The sequence below is a fragment of the Chiloscyllium punctatum genome, chromosome 26 (assembly GCF_047496795.1).
Source record: "Chiloscyllium punctatum isolate Juve2018m chromosome 26, sChiPun1.3, whole genome shotgun sequence".
In the NCBI taxonomy this organism is placed as follows: domain Eukaryota; kingdom Metazoa; phylum Chordata; class Chondrichthyes; order Orectolobiformes; family Hemiscylliidae; genus Chiloscyllium; species Chiloscyllium punctatum.
Genome location: NC_092764.1, coordinates 16827325 through 16848220, shown reverse-complemented (window position 1 = coordinate 16848220; position 20896 = coordinate 16827325). Strand labels below are relative to the sequence as shown.

Here is a 20896-nt window from a genome sequence, read left to right as displayed (position 1 = left end):
AGGAAGAACACACTTGATAATTCCAGTTAAAGCATTGTGACACCTTTTCATGAATACATTTACTCTACCTTAACAACAGTGGTCAACGTTTATGGAAAAGTGTGGCTGGTTTGCGATTTTGAACTGTGAAAGCTCACCACCACCTTCTCAATGGCAACTAGGGGTATAAATGCTGGCTAACCAGTGTTTTCCACATCCCATGAATGAATTTTTAAAAATATAGCTCCTATAATAGAAATAGTAACATGTTTATTAAATTAATTCATTCTGCAAGGGCACTTTTAACTATAGCTGAAAATGTGTTCCTGGAAAAGCGCAGCAGGTCAGGCAGCATCCAAGGAACAAGAGAATCGATGTTTCAGGCATAAGCCCTTCTTCAGGAATGAGGAAAGTGTGTCCAGCAGGCTAAGATAAAAGGTAGGGAGGAGGGACTTGGGGGAGGGGCATTGGAAATGTGATAGGTGGAAGGAGGTCAAGGTGAGGGTGATAGGCCGGAGTGGGGTTTGGGCGGAGAGGTCAGGAAGAAGATTGCAGGTTAGGAAGGCGGTGCTGAGTTTGAGGGATTTGACTGAGACAAGGTGGGGGGAGGGGAAATGAGGAAACTGGAGAAATCCCTCGAACTCAGCCCCCACCCTCACTCCGGCCTATCACCCTCACCTTGACCTCCTTCCACCTATCGCATTTCCAACGCTCCTCCCTACCTTTTATCTTAGCCTGCTGGACACACTTTTCTCATTCCTGAAGAAGGGCTTATGCCTGAAACGTCGATTCTCCTGTCCCTTGGATGCTGCCTGACCTGCTACGCTTTTCCAGCAACACATTTTCAGCTCTGATCTCCAGCATCTGCAGTCCTCACTTTCTCCACTTTTAACTATAATTAAAACATTTTCTAAATCATCAAATTCATTGTCATTCGTATCTGATGCAGAGTTCTTCAGATTAATATTGATTCTGTTTGAGAGCACTGTTGCATAGGTCCCGTTGTGAATCAGATTTAGTTATTTTGGTTTCAAAATTGTCCCTCCACAAGATATCATCTTCCTATCCGTCCATTGAATGTGCATTCCACCTTGCTCAATGTTGCCCTCTCATGCATAATGTCTAATAACAGTTCAGTTTGATGCAGAGTTATGTATTCAATAGTTTGACTTTATTAAAGTTGTCAAATCAAAAATGAAACATTCCCTAGATTCAGCATGCTTGCCCACTATTTTGAGATAAAATCTTCTGAGCCGCTGTATCTGTTTAAGTTGTTGTATTCTATTTCCAAAATCTTCCCAACTGCTCTGTGGGCCAATTGTGTGTTAATTACTGGCCCTTTCAGCACCTTCCCTTGTGTAAAAGATTTCTTTGGTTGTTGTATAAAGAAGGCACAATAATTGATGCACTTGTATGGCTGTATTTCGTGTTCTTGCACTGGTGTTAAACTGCAATTAATGACATCAAGATTATATTCCCATAAACATTGAGCATCTAGAGTACATAATCAATATGCTTTGCTTGCAACAGGTAAAGGTGTGATGAGAGGTGTGTATGCGTGTATATAATATCAATGGTTTTTCAACATCCCAGATCAACTGAAGCATGGATTGAACCAGACATGTTCATTTCAAGTTGGGGGAGAAACAGTTTGTAACAAATAGTGTGATTGGGTATGCTTATTGTGTTAGCATAACCAGGAAGAATAATCTATGTAATGATTCCCATTGTTACATATGTCTTGAATTGTCTGAGCAGAAGTTCATAGTTGGATTTTTTAAAAAGGCTATTAATCTGAATGCAATCTAAAATCAGAAGCTAACTTGAAACCATTATTGGCTCATTAAATGGAAAACTGGATCAAATATCCATTGAATTGTTCTGGATCACAGCCATGTCACTTGCACTGGTTTTTATATCTTGAGTGGATTCTAAGACATTTTTTTGTGATTCTGTGCCACATAAACCCTGGTTGAACTGAACTGTTAGGAGACATTGCGCATGTTAGGCTGAATAATTTTGGGATGACTTCCAAGGTACTGAAAGGCAATTTTTCCCTAATTTCAATTGGACTGGGAAGAAATGAGCGAAACATTGAAAATAAGCAGCCACTGCTGAACTTTCTGAAGACTGCATTTAAGCTGTAGCAAATTATTATTGTGAGAGTTGGCTAGTTTTTGGCAGGAATTTGCTCCCATTTGCCATAAAATGACTGAAAAGATATCTGGAAAGATTGCACAGCTGGCAGTCAGTAGTATAGAAATAAATAGTACTGAAGCACATCTCATTTATTAGAAGGTTTATAATAACTTGTGGGTGAGTTTTCATGTCTGGTATTATCCCTTAGAGTATTGTATTTCCTTTGCAAATGGGAACTAATGCTGCAACATTAAGGAAATTAAAATCATAAATTCAAAATAAGCAGAATAAAAGGTGGGAAGTGTAGCACGTGCACTAATTTTATGACAAACATTGTACTTGTATGAGATAATCATGCTCACTAATTTTGAAATAATTGACAAATGCCCACTGATTTTCATAGAAACTTACTCAGTCAGCTTGTATGGTAACATTTTTGCAATCAGACATTGTTATTGGTAAAAGTTAGCTGGCAGATCATTCTACAGCTGGTAAGTTGCACGACAGGGCCTTCATGTAAGTCACTGCCTTGCAATTGTGCAACTCCATATAAACCTTCTAAAGTTGTTGCTTATCCAAGAAGAGATGATTGAAAATCTGGGAACTGGATTTTCTCCCACCCAACCACATATGTGAGCAATAATGATGTTTTTCTTGGTAGGTTTTGAGACTGCACGCTCTTTAGCTTTGCACGGAGCACATGTTGTCCTTGCCTGCAGAAATCGAGCTCGAGGCAATGTGGCCACACAAAAGATACTGGACGAATGGGTGAGTGTTTCCACCTTCATTACACTAAGTTAATCCATATCCACTAATACGTCTGTTCAGTAAATTCTACTACTTTGGACTAAAGCTTGACGCTAAGGTATGAGGATTCAAACTAGCTGTCCAACAGGAACTTTGGTTTGATAATAGTATCCATAATTCTAGGATATCTAGGTTTTCCTCGGGGGAAATTTGTATGATACAGTTGCAATAAAAATAAAAGTCACTGTGCAGCCGCTTTTCTTTGCAGTGCCTATTGCTGCAGTTTTGTAAACATTTTCATTAGATTGCCAATTTAAAGAGAGTACCATTGTTTCTCGGGGAGATGCGACTACTGTGCATCTGGTCCTATAGTTCTCATGGTCATTTTAGCTTCCAAGTACAAGGCGTGATTCCATGATCTACACTGTCGGTGCGGAAGGGATGCTTGCAAATGAGGTTGGAGTATCGTTGTACTGGTTTTATCCTTTGTCCCATGCAAGCATCGCTCTCCACTGACACTGCAGAACTACTCCAGCTACACAATAGAAGGATCACAATAGAAAACACCAAGACCCAGGCAAATATAGAACTGTATTAACTGAAGACAATGTAAAATTCAAAATTCAAGAAGAAATATATTAGTAAGAAACATGCTATGTGTAAAGACTTTTTTTTGTGTAGAATACAGTATTTCTATATTTCAAGTTGGCAAAATGTATCATAAATCATTTTCACATTGTTTACATTCAAACAAGACTCTCAGTTGCAAAAATGAGCTGTTTGGACATTGTGTTTTCACCATTTGTTGAAGCATTAGACTCTAGCAATATTTGAGTGTTATTCCAGAGGTGGTGTAATTTTTGTTTCTGATAATTCTGTATTCGGTAAAATTATACACAAAAGTGATGTTTTTCTGCCAAAGGCGTCAATAACTAACAGATGTCAGAAGGAGGAATATTTGAAAATATTTTTGTATTCCACCATAGCTTATTTCCTCTCTGTAAGCTACAAAGAATGCAATGTGACCATTGTTCAAGAAGCTTTAACACTGAAACCTCTTCATTATATGGAAAAAACAACAGAACAGAATGTTACTGCATATTGTCAGTGCAGCAGCACTTTAGCATCCCTGAGCTTGTTGATTATAGGTAGTTACTAAATAATACATTCTTAGCTAATTGGGACAACAAATGTAAACTCTAAAATCATATTGTTATTATGCAATGGAGTGCTCTTGTCTGTTGCAATTTGCCATACAAAAGACCAACGAAAAGTAGGAAGAGACACTAATGGGACGGTGCTCTAATATAACTTACATTCCTTCAGGATTGAGTTTTCCTCGGGGGAAATTTGTATGATACAGTTGCAATAAAAATAAAAGTCACTGTGCAGCCGCTTTTCTTTGCAGTGCCTATTGCTGCAGTTTTGTAAACATTTTCATTAGATTGCCAATTTAAAGAGAGTACTATTGTTTCTCGGGGAGATGCAACTACTGTGCATCTGGTCCTATAGAGCTCCAGGGATCTCAGCATCAAAAGGTATTCGGACTTGCTCTGTGAGTGCTTACCTTGTGGCCACATTGCTGTCAATACTGCCTTTTGACAAAAAGAGCTTGTATTTTATGAAAATAATCATAACGGAAATGATATTAAGGTAGAAAAATACATTTGGATGTACCTCACACATAGAAATATATTTGAATCATAACTACCGTTGGTTGTTTCTCCAATGAAAATTAAGTTCAACTGAAGAGTTTTAAGTTGTGTTATAAGAAAGATCACTTTAACCTTCTGCATGCCCATCTCATTAAATTAAAGTTTCTTCCTTTGTGAATCCAAAGCTAAGGGACTTGAGTTATGAAATATAATCCAAATCTACATCTCGGCTCTCAATGGTGCGAGGTCCAAGATGGGGTGAGTTGATGCACCAATGCACCAGAATCTACTGATCTGCAATTTATTTTGAATAATGAATTGAATTGCTTTCTTCCACACTCTTCTGAAGCAGCCTGCACCTGCTGCTGGGACCGCATGTTGGCATTTGTTCCCAGCAATTTCCGTATTCTTTAAGCTGCCAGAGACACCCAAGGGAATCGGTTATTATTCCATAATTTACCTATTTTTGATAGTCCCCCTCATGGATTTGCTTGGAAATTCAGGGATTGAAGGGAGGAAATTGAACCTGCAAGCTACCAATGCTGCCTTTTACACTGCAATTTCTGATACTTGGTGACATTTTTATGAAATCCCAAACCGAAATATGTGGGCTCAATATCACCTGTGTAGAGTCACCCAGCACCTTGAAAAACAACTTCAGAAAATGCACAGCCTAATTATTTTCTGCTTTCAACCAGAGTTATAGAGACCTGGAATTATTAACCTTTTCAATCAAAACAGATTGTTTGTTACTTAGCTGTAATGCAAGAACATTTATAAATCAATTAGGTTTGCATCAGTATAATTTAATTATAATTACAGAAATGTGTTTCAAGCTGAATAAACATGTTAACAATTACTCAATTTCTTAGGAAACTACACATGTATGGCACATTTGTGGTAATGATGAGGTGCAGTAACAGAGATAAGAATATGATGTTGATTTGTCAAGTGTTACTCATTTAATTCCAATGACAGTGAAATTCTGTTTGTCATGACATCTTACACCCAAAGGATTGCAGTGTTCATGGAGGCAGTTTCACCAACTTCTCAAGGACAATTAGAGATGGGCAATAAATGCTGGCCCAGCCAGTGACATCGACATCCCATAAGCAAATAATTAAAAAAGAAATTAGAATGACAGACATGTGGAGCAGAGACAAGGTTCAAGTTGAATTGCAATAAGTAACCTCTGGCTTACAGTGTTCTGGATGACAGATACCTACTTCTATTCACTTTAATGCAGATTTACACTGCACTTTATTTAAGTTCAATGTTTCTTTCTTATATACATATATGTGCTGCAGTTGAACAATCAGATGCAGGCCAGCATTCACATATATTCCATCTCTCTCTATCTTTACCATACTTCTGCCGTTGTGCTGGCTGGTAGCCATGAACAGGGCTTAGTTTAAATGAGATTAGATTAGATTCCCTACAGTTTGGAAACAAGCCCTTCGGCCCAACAAGTCCACACCGACCCTCCAAAGAGTAACCCACTCCCCTCTGATGAATGCACCTAACACCTGTGGACGATTTAGCATGGCCAATTCCCCTGACCTGCAGATCTTTGGAATGTGGTAGGAAACCGGAGTACCTGGAGGAAACTCATGCAGACACGGGGAGAATGTGCAAACTCCACACAAACAGTCGCCCAAGGCTGGAATCGAACTTGGGACCCTGGCGTAGTGAGGCATCAATGCTAACCACTGAGCCACCGTGCCGCCCCACAGCAATCACTGAAAAGGGACAAAGATTGTTCTGTCTCTCCATTACAGAGGATCATGTGTCTTTGCACTTCTTTCTGAAAAGGTAGTTGAAGCAGAGTCTGCAGATATAGTGTTAGAAAATGGGACTTGCATGAACATATTTGGCTGTGAACTCAATTATTCTATGAAAATAGTCTGTAAAAATATTACTGAAGTATGAAGAGCATATCCTAGATATGAGCTATGTGGTATCCTTGTATAACTTTGTTGTTAGTGTTTGTTCAGCTGTTCAGTTGTTCACTTTGTTGAAAGATCTTAAGCAGTGAAGGTGGAATGTACCTAAAGTAAAGCAAAGAGCTGCAAATGCTGGAGGTCTGTAGCAAACAAAAACAGAAATTGCTGGAGAAATTTGGCAGGTTTGGCAACGTGTGGAGAGAAAACAGAGTTAACGTTTCGAATCCAGTGATGCTTCAGATCTTCTTGCTTTATGACATGGCAGTGGGTTGACCATCCCTCATAAAGCAGTGATGTGAGAACTACATTATAAAACAAACTCCATGCTTTCTGTGAGTGAGCCTACTGAATGTTGAGCTTGCTTTTGCCTGGCGACAGGAGATTTCATCAACTAACATGTTGCGTTGAAGAGGATACTCTCAAGAAAACAGAATTTCTGAATAGCCTAATGGTGCGCATTTATTTGCTGGGGCTGTGATGTCTTGGCGTTTGTGGTGGGGATAGATTGGTACAGAATACCTGTCCTTTTCAAAGTCATTGTAAAGCTGACACCTTCTGAGCCTTGGGAAAACAACCAATAAGTAGCTTTTAATATAGATTGCTGTAAGAAGGCAGTTGACATCAAATAGGGTTCACTCAGACAATATTGTTTGAACTTTTGGATGAGGCCTGAGGCTTTACAGATTGAGGAGCTTGCTTTTGTCCTGAACCAAACATGCGATCCCGTGTCAGGACTTTGAGTCTATCCAAGAACATGACTGTGAAGCTGATTATAAAAAAAAAACCTGGAATCATTATGCAGTCTTACTTGGCGCTGGTGGTGACAGGAAAAGGATGTGATGATGTCATTGGCACAGATCTTCTGAGGTGCGGCATGCATCATTGGATTGAGGCCACCATTATTGACTCAGATCTGCAGGAAGAGCAGAATATGTAGATATCTTTAATTTTCAATGAATGGTCATTGTCCCAAGACTTATACACTTAATGGTAAAGTCTTAGGGAATGTTGCTGAACAAAGAGACCTCGGAATGCAGCTCCTTGAAAGTGGAGTCGCAGGCAGATAGGATAGTGAAGAAGGCGTTTGGTATGTTTTCCTTTATTGGTCAGAGTATTGAGTACAGGAGTTGGAAGATAATGTTGCGGCTGTACAGGACATTGGTTTGGCCACTGTTGGAATATTGCGTGCAATTCTGGTCTTCCCATCGGAAAGATGTTGTGAAACTTGGAAGGGTTCAGAAAAGAATTACAAAGATGTTGCCAGTGTTGTAGGATTTGAGCTTAGGGAGAGGCTGAACAGGCTGGGGCTGTTTTCCCTGGAGCGTTGGAGGCTGAGAGGTGACCTTATAGAGGTTTACAAAATTATGAGGGGCATGAATAGGATAAATAGACAAAGTCTTTTCCCTGGGGTGGGGGACTCCAGACCTAGAGGGCATAGGTTTAGAGTGAGGAGGGGAAAGATATAAAAGAGACTGAAGGGGCAACTTTTTCACACAGAGGGTGGTACATGTATGGAATGAGTTGCCAGAGGACGTGGTGGAGGCTGTTACAATTGCAATATTTAAGAGGCATTTGGATGGGTATAAGAATAGAAGGGTTTGGAGGGATATGGTCCGGGTGCTGGCAGGTGGGACTAGATTGGGTTGGGATATCTGGTCAGCATGGATGGGTTGGACCGAAGGGTCTGTTTCCATGCTGTATGTCTCTGTGACTCTGCTGAAAAGTATATGTCGAAATAAAGCTCACTGTGTATTCTTGAGTCTAACACCATTGTTTTTCCAAGCTGGTTAACTTACACATGAGACCTTCATCTCCTTAATATGTGAAGTTATCATACAACTGCCAATTAAATAGGACTTGCAAATGTCTTGGTTGCTGACTCAGTTGGCTGGTTTCATTGTCTTTAAATGAAAATAGAAATTTCAGTGCAGAGTGGTTCATTTATTTGATCTGAGTCTCAAGAAACTTATCTCAATCTGCAGATCTGACGATTTATGTCCATGTTTCTTCCATTTTAAAAAAGCATTTTAGACTGTAGAATATCATTGGTATGTCAATCAGATAATGGAAGTTAACATTCGATAATCTAAATTTATCATAATTGATCTGTGATCATATTAATATACCTCAAACTTTCTTAAATCTGACAGAGTTATGAACTCAAACGTTGGTGCCAAACTCCCAATCTAAGTCAAAATCCTTATTTTCAACCCACATCAGACTCTATATTATCTATTTAGTTTTAGAAGAATTTTCTGTCCAGCCAACTGGACGAGGAGCCTTCCCAGTCAAAGCAGTTCAATCCAATCCAGAAGTCCATGCTGGCAGCAGCCGAATGGAACGGTGCTATAACCTGGCCCCTCTTTTGTAGGAATAGTTTTAAAGATCATGAAGGCACTTTGTCAGTATACTTGAGGGACTGTATGTGCAAGATAGGTGAGGTGGCAGGATGCCAGTGAGAGAGTAGGATATGAGTGAGTGAGGTTTAGGGTAGGTTAGGGGAAAATTGGTGCTGAAAAAGCACAGCAGGTCAGACGGCATCCAAGGAGCAGGAGAATTGACATTTTGGGCAAAACCCTTCATCAGGATTCTCCTGCTCTTTGGATGCTGCCTGACCTGCTGTGCTTGACTCGAATATCCAGCACCTGTAGTCCTCACTTGCACCTAGTGGAAAGTTGGTGGTCATTGTGTGGACCATCATTAATTTAATTCTCTTTCTGATGTTTTGACTATTTCCAGCATTTTCTACATGTTTGTATATTATACAAGGTTGGTTTTCAGGCTGTCTTGCTGTGGCTTTTCTTTGCAGTGCTAATCTACCTGCAAGTATGTCTACTAATGAGTTCTTCATTTATGTAGTGGTATAACTTTAATCATGTTTTTTGTGTGTCTTCTGTGATGAAGAGCATGGTGTGCATCTTAAATGTACTCCTTCTACCAGAATTTATAATTACCAAATAAAGTGCGCATGCCAGCCTGTCCACCGTGGAAATTAAAAACTCAAGTTTTGGTCAATCCATAAGGCAATTGTGGCTTAGTCAAGACGTGGAGAAAATCATTGGACAAAAGCCTAAACAATAATCATTCTAATCTTTTTGATACTGACTGGAAGCTGGAGTTAGTGTTTCATCAATAGCAAAATTCAGGTGATAACTCACATTGTATGTAAATTGTGCAACAGACATCTATGCAATTTATTGTCGAAATGGAAAAGGAAACATTTGTAGTATGGTAGGTTGTTTTATAATGTACAACAGAATGGAACTGTAGATTAAATTGAATTCATTAGCTATTTTTATCAAGTAGATTACATTAAATTATTGGAATCTGATAGTACAGAAGGAAGACATTTGACCTGCAGAGGAATCTCGATTATCCGGCATTCGATATCGGATTATCTGGCAAGATCGCAAGGTCCCGATACTTGGCTAAATTATGTTATCCGCCATTCGATTATCTGGAATTCAATTAACCGAACTTAATGCTCCCTACTAGTGTACTTTGGATAATCGAGGTTACTCTATACTATACCCCTGCCTGCCCTTTGATAGGAGGCAGTCTAGGTGCAGTTAGAATCTGTCTGCTTGTATTTTTCTTTAAGCACTTTCAATAGAACTACAAATTTCAACTTGCCTACTGAAGTGTGTTTCATTATTTCTATTGTACTAAACCATGGACCACTGCTCTGATTTTGGGCTGTAAAAGAATCACCATTTAATTGTGACCAGTAGATTTTCATTAAATTTCAAATTTTCTTCATCAGAATTTCAATTCTTTTATGACTTTGTGATGTTTCTAAAAGCTATGTAGCAGAAATTTCTTTCTATAAAATGCATTTCAATTTTTAAACGATCATTTAAAGGAAAATATGACTGGGCATCTTGTTTATAGCCATACAGATCTATGATGCATGTGGAAACCCATCACCATCTTTAAGAGCCTCTAAACCAAGCTAATGAAAATCTGCTGTGGTAGAATCTGAGTTCCCAGTTAGGAATATACAGTACACGCTATCCCCATTTACATAAATACCTTTGGCATGAGTTGACAGAGACCCCTGAATTTGCATTTTGATATTTAACCAGATAAAAAGATGCAGGCGAGCAGCTCCTAGCACTGAGAAACGTCCTATAGCCTCTCTGGGCAGAGTGACTTTTCCCATCAAGCTGTTGATTTGCAGCATTTTCTGGAGCTAATGAGTAAAACACCCAGTTCCCAGTAATCATTTGATCCCTCCAATTCAATTTGTCAACCAGGTGATGAAGTGATTTAACCAAACTCATGACAACACTGTTAACCTTCGGTATGATAATTTTGTACACTGGTTAAGTATCACTAGTGACCTGGAGTCTGCCTGACTGAGGTATTGAATTTTATTGTTAACTTGTGGGATACTCCAAAGATCTGGGCAGCACAGTGGCTCAGTAGTTAGCATTGCTGTCTCCTAGTGTCAGAGACTCAGGTTCAATTCCACCCTCGGGTGACTCCCTGTGTGGAGTTAGCACATTTTCCCAGTGTCTGTATGGGATTCCTCTGGGTGCTGCAGTTTCTCCCTCAGTCCGAATTTGTGCATGTTAGGTGGATTGGCCATGCTAAATTGCCAATAGTGTCCAGAGATGTGTAGGTTAGGTGGGTCAGCCATGGGAAATACAGGGATAGGGTAGGGGGATGGAGTTTGGGTGGGAGGCTGTTTAGAGGGTGGGTGTGAACTTGATGGGCCGAATGGCCTACTTCGACACAATAGGGATTCTATCTGTCCTCAGACTTCTGATGTACCTCAGTCATTTAGAAATTGGGGTAGAGACTGTGATGTCTTTAAGAAGGATTTGCTCTTGAAAAGCAATGTTGTCAACCTTGTGTTGAGGTGTCTGCTCCATGGACGATAGAGTAAATAGCTTTGTTTTTTAAAAAAAAATTGGACAAAAGCATGAGTGGTTGGAGTCAGGCTTGCACAGATTTGGAAGAAGATTAAACTTTAGAACCATAATTTAAATTATGATCTTCAGGATATCACACAGGTAGAGTAACTTGGAGGTATTGGCAGGTGGACCTTCAAATAGAGTTGTACAGCACAGAAACAGACCCTTCGGTCAAACTCATCCGTGCCAGCCAGATTTACTAAACTGGTCTAGTTACATTTGCCAGCATTTGGCCAATATCCCTCCAAATGCTTCCTATTCATGTCCCCATCCAGATGCCTTTCGAATCCCATTGAAGCAATTGTCTGCAACAGTTGTAAGTAAAGCAAAATAGATCATGAAACTCATAATTCTTGAGGTAGGTGACAAAACACAAGAATGTGATTCTGTCCCTACTCAGGCTATTGGTTTGTCCACATTTGGAATGCTACAATAATTCTGACCGCCATGTTTAGAGGAAAAACATCACATGAAAAAGGCAACAAATGACTAGCTATCTGATAACACCAAGCACCAGAGTACTGAAAGGAAATGGATGGACTTGAAACAAACAAATGTCAGAAACCCCTCATGGTGAAAATCTGGAAGAAAGTGGCATTTAGTTTCAAGTTGATGATCTTAATTTTTATTAAGGATCGTTGACCTGAAACCCTATCATCTTGCTGGCTCAACAACACATTTTCTATCATTACTGAGGGAGTAATGTCCTCTGTTATTGCTGCAAAAAGTGACCGTAGTTAAGATGCGCCAGAATATCAGTCAGTTGAACGATGCGAAATTCTGTAACTGGACTATGAAAACTGCACTGTGGGCATGAACTTCAGAAAGTCAACCAAAGCTGCTAAAATGAGCACTTCTAACAAGTCAGTGGTCAAACATGAGAATATTGACTAAAGGTATGGAAGATGGTCTATCTTTTAAATTGCTTAACTCTGGGTCTGAATAAGTGAAAGAATATGATCTTTTTTAGTCTCGTTTGTACCTTTTTTCCTGACATTCTCTTTTGGAAGCTATGATAAAACAGTATGCTAGTATTTTCAAGAGATTTCCACTCTGCAGTATTGCTAAGCATCTTTTCCAAAAGCAGAGTTAGATATGTGTTTGATTTTGTTTTTGATTGCAAAGTGCACTCATCGTAGATTGCTTTTTGTAAATGTAAACTAAATAGAGGTATCTGTTTGCAGTGTTGTAATGCTTTCTTTGTCCGGAAATTTGTGGTGCAGAGAACAAAGTACCAGTAAATTAGTATCATCATAAAATCACTCAAAAGGAATCTCCAATTCTTTCATGCTCTTCCAAGCATAATGGGCACTAGATAATTTTTAGTTGAAAGTAGAGGTAAAAAATAATATATCACGCTTCCAGTAGAATTTAATCGGTATGGAATTGAGCTTTTTTTTCCTTAAATACCAGTCACTTGGGATTTCATATTGTTGTGTTACTGATGAATCATTTGTAACTTGGTATATGGAACACTCTAAATGATTCCCTATTATAGCCTTGTTGTGGTGTATTGAGAGAGCTAATTAACTTTGATTACTGCACTAATATTATGGCACATTGACAGTTGTGCAGATTTATGACTATGGGAAAGTAAACAAATGAAATGCAGGTGCTGGAGCAGAAAGAATAAGCTACTGTATTAGAAAACTTTAATTACTAAGAATATGTAGTCAGGAGAGAATCATTTGATTAATTACAAGATGTTAAAATTTACTGCAAAACCAGAGCATTCTGTAGAAAATGATCACAAAACACGACTGTATTTTGAAAGAGTGAATTCCCATGTGGTGCAGTTTATTTTTGCATCTAAATATCTTATAAGTTTTTGACTATTTATTTGTCTGGCTATATATTCCAGATATTAGAACATTTTCCATGTGGAATTTCCCTGTAACAAATATGTGTTGTTGGGGAATGTTGGTTTTTGTATTTGATTTGATTATATTTGATTATGAGCTCCCTCTGATGCTTCAGCCTCATGGAAATTTACTTGGCTCAGCAAACAGAAGCAGAAAGAATAGGTGCAAGCAAGCTGGAATGGATAAATGGAGCAACCCATAGCAAAAAACAGTGAAACAAAGTGGAGAATTAAAAGCAGTCCACTGCTTTGTTTTCTGCGTTATGTCAATGCTAAGCTTGCAGTTAAATCCAAGGACAAGTTTGGGGTCACTCAAGTGATACCCTTGAGAGTGTGTAGTTTCCTATTACCTCAGTTTGAAATTTCATGGAGTATAAATGCAGTGTGGTGTCAAATCTAATTTACAAAATGCTCAGGAGATCCACTGGCTTCCCCTCAACACTTTTACTTAGGCTATATAACATCAATTTAACTGTTCAGAGAAGTGGAATCTCTTTCAACAAGTTTAAACTTGTTGGAAGAGAGTTGTTTGCATCCATATCTAGCCTCATGCAGTGCTGTTTTCCACAAAGAACTGTTCAGAGAAAATCACAGAATTGTTGTGGGGTGGGAGGAGGCTACCATTCCTACACTGACTCTCTGAACATTTTGACTTACTGCCAGTTTCCTGCCTTTTGCCCATCTCCCTGCACATTGTTTCTATTAGTGCTCTTTTGAATGTCTCAATTGAACCTGCCTCCAGACGAGACATTCCAAACCCAGACCACTCACGGTGGGATAACGTTTAATGCCTCACAGTTGCTTCTTTTGCAAAACACCCTAAATCTACGCTCCCTAGTTTCCGATCCTTTTATGATTGCAGTCAGTTTCTCCCTGTGTCCAAATGTAGCAAGATCTAAGTAACATTCAGGCTTGGTCTAATTAGTAGCGAATTACATTTGCACCACACATACACTAGGAACAATAGAGAATCGACACATTGCTCATAATATGACATTATCTTTATGGAACCTCCCACTAGTGATATTGACCAGAAACTGAAATGGACCAGCCACATAAATACTGCGATTACAAGAACAGGTCAGAACCTAGCAATCTTGCAGTGAATAATTCATTTCCTATTTCCCCAAAACCTGTCCACTATCTACAAGGACAAATCAGGAGTGGAAGGGAGTATTCCCATTTATTGGATGATTGCAGCTACAATAAAACCCAAGGAGCTCAAAATCATCCAGTACAAAGCAGCCTGTTGATTATCACACTGTCCTCCAATATCGAAGAGACTACAATGAAAAAAGCGAACACACTACTTACAGATACCTTCACTTACCAACAAGTGGCGATAGACCCGATCCCATAACTAGAGAACTGAATCACAGCCCTACTAAAAAAAACTTCAGAAATCTGGAGAAATAAATAATACCAACTTCCAAAACATGAAGCCAGCTGGATCCAACACACCATGCTTCTATGGATCATCCAAAATTCACACACCAGGAGCCCCACCCCCCCTCCCCCAGACCATAGTCTCGCTACCTGGAAACACCAACTTACAAGTTGGCCAAGGAGCCACACCAAAGACTAAACCACTGAGTGGAAGACTCTCGCCACTCGATCCACTCCACCCAAGAATTCCTGAACATCATCAAAGACACTAAGATAGAAGAGGATGAAATAATGGTTTCCTTTGATGTAACAGCCCTGTTTACATCAATCAACATTAACCTGGCCAAGGAAACACTGACTACACTATTAGAAGACCCAAAGACATATACACCAAACACCATTAATTTCATCAGCAAGGACAGTATTGTCAAGCTATGGACCTATGCCTTACCACACACTTCACCTTCAAAAACAAAACCTAGAGACAAACCAACAGAACACCCACAGGATCTCCGATATCAGGGTTCTTAGCAGATGCAGTAATGCAATACTCGAACAAACAGCTCTGCCAACCATCCAACCCAAACTTTGGGTCCGCTACGTGGATGACCCCTTTGTCATTACTAAATGAAACAAATTAGAGTATACATTCAAGACCATCAATAATACAATTACTGGCATAAAATTCACTAAAGCGGAAAACAACAACAAACTGCCATTCCTAGATGTCACAGTAGAGCGAACAGCCAATGGGGAACTTCAAACCAGCATATACAGGAAAACAACACATACAGACCAAATAGTGAACTACAGAAGCAATCATCCCAAAATCCACAAACGAGGCTGAATCAGAACATTATTTCAACAAGCCAACACACACTGCAGCACAGAGGAACTTTGCAGAGCAGAGAAAAATCACCTATACAGAATGGGTACCCAATGAACACGGTCTGCCGATGTCTCAGCAACAAACCACATCCAGAAACCCTAGCCACTCTCCCCTACATTAAAGACATCTCAGAAATGACTGCCAGACTACTCAGACCCCTTGGCATCATGGGAGCTCACAAACCCATCAACACACTAAAACAGCAGCTAATGAACTTGAAAGACCCTATAGAGACAACAATCAAAACTAATGTCATGTACAAAATACCATGCAAGAACTGGAACAAAAACTACATTGGACAAACAGGCAGAAAACTAACCACCAGAATACATGAACATCAACTAGCCACAAAACGACATGACCCTCTCTCACTAGTATCCTTATATACAGATGAGGAAGGACACCACTTCGACTGGGACAACACATCTATCCTAGGACAAGCCAAACAGAGACATGCACGGGAATTCCTAGAAGCATGACATTCCAACCGGAACTCTATCACAAACGCATTGAATTAGACCCCACCTACTACCCCCTGAGAAAAAGAACAGGAAATGACATCACCAACTCAAAGAAACCCAAACATATAACTAGAAAGCAGGAATCATCAGCTGTGCTTCACCTGGAGGCCCACTGATGATGTTATCTCATAGGGTGACGAAACGTCTGAAGTGAACTCTCCAGCTCAGCGAGCAAACCTATATCCAGAACTATCCTCCACCTTCCATGTTTGCTGCCTTTACCATCAATGCATGCTGGCTGCAATGTGTGTAACCTACAAGGTGTACTGCATTGGCTTACCTACCCTCTTGTGCATGGTCAGGGTTGGGCGATAAATGCTGGCCTGGTCAGCCAATATTCCATACCATGAATGAATAATTTTCAAAAAGCTAACAACTGTTTTAATGCTGAAAAATGAAGAGATATGTGTACATAGTATAATTCCTTAAGATTTTAATTATTTTTGGAGATTTAAAAATATCTCTCTTGTTTTTTCCATATGTTGTTTCTATCTCATGGATAAAGCTCCAAATTACTAACGAATATAACTTTTAAATAAGTCAAGTTTCACTGTAAAAAAATTAGAAAGAGAGGAGAATGGCTCTGAGTACAAATTCTGAGAATGATTTAGTGGCTGTCTGAAAAGTTGCTATGAACATTATACTCTGTGCTGAGAGAGAGCATTGACTGTTGCACCTGGAGAGTGTCAAGGAACTTCAGCCAGAAACTGTTCAAAGGAAGAGATGCAAGATAAATACTGAACTACAAACTCCAGTGACTGCAGTCATAATGGAGACCAATTACACCCCAGCAACAACCATCTTCTGTGGACATGACATGAGATAAAAGAAAATATTTCTGATTGAAAGATATGATTGCATTTTCCCCTTCAAGGAAAACACAAAAGGAAGTGTTCCATTTGTGTATGCTATCCTGGTTCACTGGGTCTGTTTGTCGGGTATGTGCAGCAAAGGTCACAGCTGAAGAACATCTACTAGGCACACCGGTTTGCAGGTAAGTGAAAAATCAAGCTTTCTCACTGATTGCAGGAAATAAGCTGCAAATCAGCAAAGCTTAGAAACAGGACAACTCCCTTCAGCTATGTTGCAGAACCAAGAATCCTCAGATCAACCACTGAGCTTAATGTTACTGGAAGTCCTGGTCTTAATGGCCACATTGTTTCACTATCTAGTCTTCATGAGCAAGGCCTAGACTGATGGAGAGATCTTTTCTTTGCTAAATGTTTTGTGTTTCCTTGCTTCTTATTTCTAATCTGTAAATGTGTTTCTGAATTTTTTTTTTATATACATCCTCATGGTTTGGTAATTAATTCAGTCTGTCTTTATCCCAACAAGGCCTAGTTAAATTGGCTCCTTTTACAACAAAAATACATCGGAAGCTATCCAAAGGGAAGGGACCTCTTGTGTTAACTTAACATTGTTGTGATTAATTGAAGCATTGGGAAGCTGGAAGGGTAGAGAGATTCTCTCACCTCACCCACGAGTGTAACGATATGGGGAATCCCTTCCAAAATCGTAATAAATTGAGGATCCTTGCCAGGGACCTATCGTAATACTGATCACAAAGAACATAGAACAATATAGTGCAGAACAGGCCCTTTGGCCCTGGATGTTGCGCCAACCCTGTGGACTTTTCTCAGCTCATCTCCCTACACTATCCCAAAGTCATCCATGAGCTTATCGAAGGATTGTTTAAATCTCCCTAATGTAGCTGAGTTGACTACCTTAGCAGGTAGGGCCTTACCACTCTCTGCGTAAAGAACTTGCCTCTGACATCTGTCTAAAATTTATCACCCCTCAATTTGTAGTTATGCCCTCTCGTACAAGCTGACGTCGACATCTTTGGAAAATGTCTTTCTCTGTCTACCCTAACTAATCCTCTGATCTTTTTGACCCAAAATCTGGGTCAATGTGCAAAGTAGGAAATAAAGGAGTAAAAATGTTGCTTAGTGTCAAAGTTTGATTGACATCTTGCATTACTGATTTTTTTTAAGCTAAATTAAAGCGGATATATAAATGACAATTGTTGCTAAGAGGGTTGAGGGAAAATTATTTTGGAAACCCTTTTATCAAAATCTCCCCTCCCACCACCTCATCCCAGATTCAACCCTCCAACTCGGCACCACCCCCTTGACCTGTACTACCTGTTCATCTTCCTTCCCACCTATTTGCTCCAGCCTCCCCGCCGATCTATTACAATAACCCCCCACCCGATCCACCTATTGCTTTCCCAGCTACCTTCACCCCAGCCCTATTCCCACCGTCCTATTTATCTCTCATTCCCCTTCCCCCTCCACATTCCTGATGAAGGGATTATGCCCAAAATGTCGACGTTCCTGCTCATCGGATGCTGCCTGACTGCTGTGCTTTTCCAACGCCACACGTTTCGACTCTGACTGTGTGTTGTGCCTTCAAATTAATCACCAGTTTTATACAGTGGAACTTTAACATCCCTGGTCTTCTCTTCAATGGCATTGCGAGCCTGTCTTGTCTCTGAATTCAGTACCACTGTTTAAACAAGCTGTATTGTCGGATCAAACCGTGTGGTGCTGGAAAAGCGCAGCTGGTCAGGCAGCATCTGAAGAGTAAGAGAGCCAACGTTTTGAGCATAAGCTCTTCGTCAGGAATGCTCACATTGTGAAACTTTTTGAAATGCTGAATAAAATCAAAAAGAACAGAAATATTCAGTTGGTCAGGCAGTGTTAATGGAAAAGGTGAACCGGCCTGTAGATATTTCGGAATACAAGACCAGAACTATGATTAATTCCTGAAGTTAACATTTAAAAGGCATAACAGACGGCAAGGAAGAATGAGAAAAGACACAACCATACAGGAAAAGAAGTCGAGTATCTCATTCAGTGCTGCAGTGTTGGATGGAGAACAGCAGTTGTTTGTGATACTGGACATCACAAAAAGACACAATGAGATAGACAAATAAGAACATATTTGAAGTATATGGAAATATGATACAGATTTCAATTCCACCAGCAAATCCACCTGCCAACGTAGCTTTAACCAGGTAATTGAACAGCCAAGATGGGAATGGGTAGGAAAGGCAGCATGGAAAACTGGCAGGCTGGTTGGATTGGACTCGAGGCACCTGTACGTAGATTTGGGAAATAAGCTAGTGAATAATTGAGCTTCATGAGTGGTATTATTACTTGTGATGTTTCTTAATCTATTATTAGATATTATTTTTATTAACAATTTTTGTTCATTATTGAAAACTTAGCTTCAGTTCTAAATTTTTTGCTTCTGATGAAGTGCTCTCCGTTGAATGATGAGGCAATTAAACTGTGTGGCATTACTGGTGATCACTGTCCTCATACATTCAAATGTAATTGGACCAGATGTATGTACGGAAAAATAGAAAATAGGAGTAGAAATAGGTCATTCTGTTTTTCAAGACTGGATGATCATCCAACTCTGTTACAGCTTTCATAGAATGCATGAGGGAACATCACTGCAACCAAAAACTCAACAACATGGGGAAAAATTTAGTCCTTGAAGCTTTGGATCTTATTCATCAGCTCGAGGGCCTCTGTTGGGGAAAGACTATTTTATTAGCTACCTATCAGGCATCCCTGGGATTTATGACCCAAGATTAGATTAAACAAGAAAAAAAGTAAGAAAACATCCAAAAGGTGGACCTGCTGTCCATGGTTAACTAGGAAGGAAAAAGGTAGTATTAAATTTAAAGAAAAAACATGTACATGTGCAAAGGCAGGTATCAGATCAGAAGATTGGACAGAATATAAAACGAAAACAAAGAATGCTAAAAAATGTAATAAAGAGTGGAAAACTCAGCGGATGAGAGAAGACCAGCCAGCCATATAAAAACAGTATTAATTTCTATAAGTATTTTACAAAAGACAGGCTAACATTGTGGACTTTGGATTGAACGAGTCTGGAGAATTCATAATGGAAAATAAAGAAATGACTGATGAATTGAATAGCTATTTCGCATTTCCCTTCATCAAAGACAATGTAAGGAAAATCCCAGATTCAATTATAAATAAGGAAATGGAAGGAAGGGAGGAACTCAGGAAAATTACAATCACCAGAGAAATGGTACTGATTAAATTTGGGAGTTGTAGGCTACCAGGTCCCCGGTGCCTGATGGCCTAAGGCCTTAAAAGAAGTAGCAAGTGAGATAGATGATTTTTTTTTGATTTTCCAAAAACACTTGCATCAAGGGAAAGTCCCATTAGATTGGAAGACACAAATGGAACACTGCTATGGAGATGAAAGGGTAATTAGCTTAACATTTGTCATAGAGAAGATGCTAGAAACTATTGTTAAATAAGTTGTAGCCGAACACTTAGATAAGTTTAAGGTTGTCAAGCAAAGTCAGCATGGTTTTGTGAAAGAGAAATCATGTTTAACTAATTTATTGGAGTTCTTTTGAGGTAGAACATGTGTTGTCAATTAACTGGAATGGGTGGGTGTCCAGTATTTAGATAGACGGAAGGCATTTGATAAAGTTGCCACATCAGAGGTTACTCAGGAAAATGAATTTCCTGTTGTAGGGGCATCATATTGACAGGGAGAGAAGATTGGCTGGCTAAAAGGAAGCACAGAACAGGAATAAATGGATCTTTTCACATTGGTAAGACATTATGAGTGGTGTGCCATAGGGGTTAGTGCTGAGACCTGAATTGCTTACAATTTATATAAGTGGCTCAGATGAAGAGATTTAAGTTATGTTTGTCCCATTTGCTGAATGCACAAAAATAGGGAGAGAAATAAGTTGTGAAGAGGACATGAGGCTATAAAAAGCTATAGATCGGTTAAGTAAGTGGGCAAAAATATAGGAAATAGATTATAAGAATATGTGAACTTTTCCAATTTGGCAGA

The 20896-nt window shown here is 39.4% G+C and overlaps 1 protein-coding gene across 3 annotated transcripts in view; it reads left to right on the top strand.

Annotated features, from left to right (window-relative positions):
* wwox (WW domain containing oxidoreductase) overlaps positions 1 to 20896 on the top strand; it is a 939779-nt gene that overhangs the window by 76664 nt on the left and 842219 nt on the right. For all 3 annotated transcript variants that reach the window (XM_072595864.1, XM_072595865.1, XM_072595866.1), the window contains exon 5: positions 2780 to 2886. In XM_072595864.1, the coding sequence (XP_072451965.1) occupies positions 2780 to 2886 (107 nt within the window). The remainder of the gene's footprint in view (positions 1 to 2779; positions 2887 to 20896) is intronic.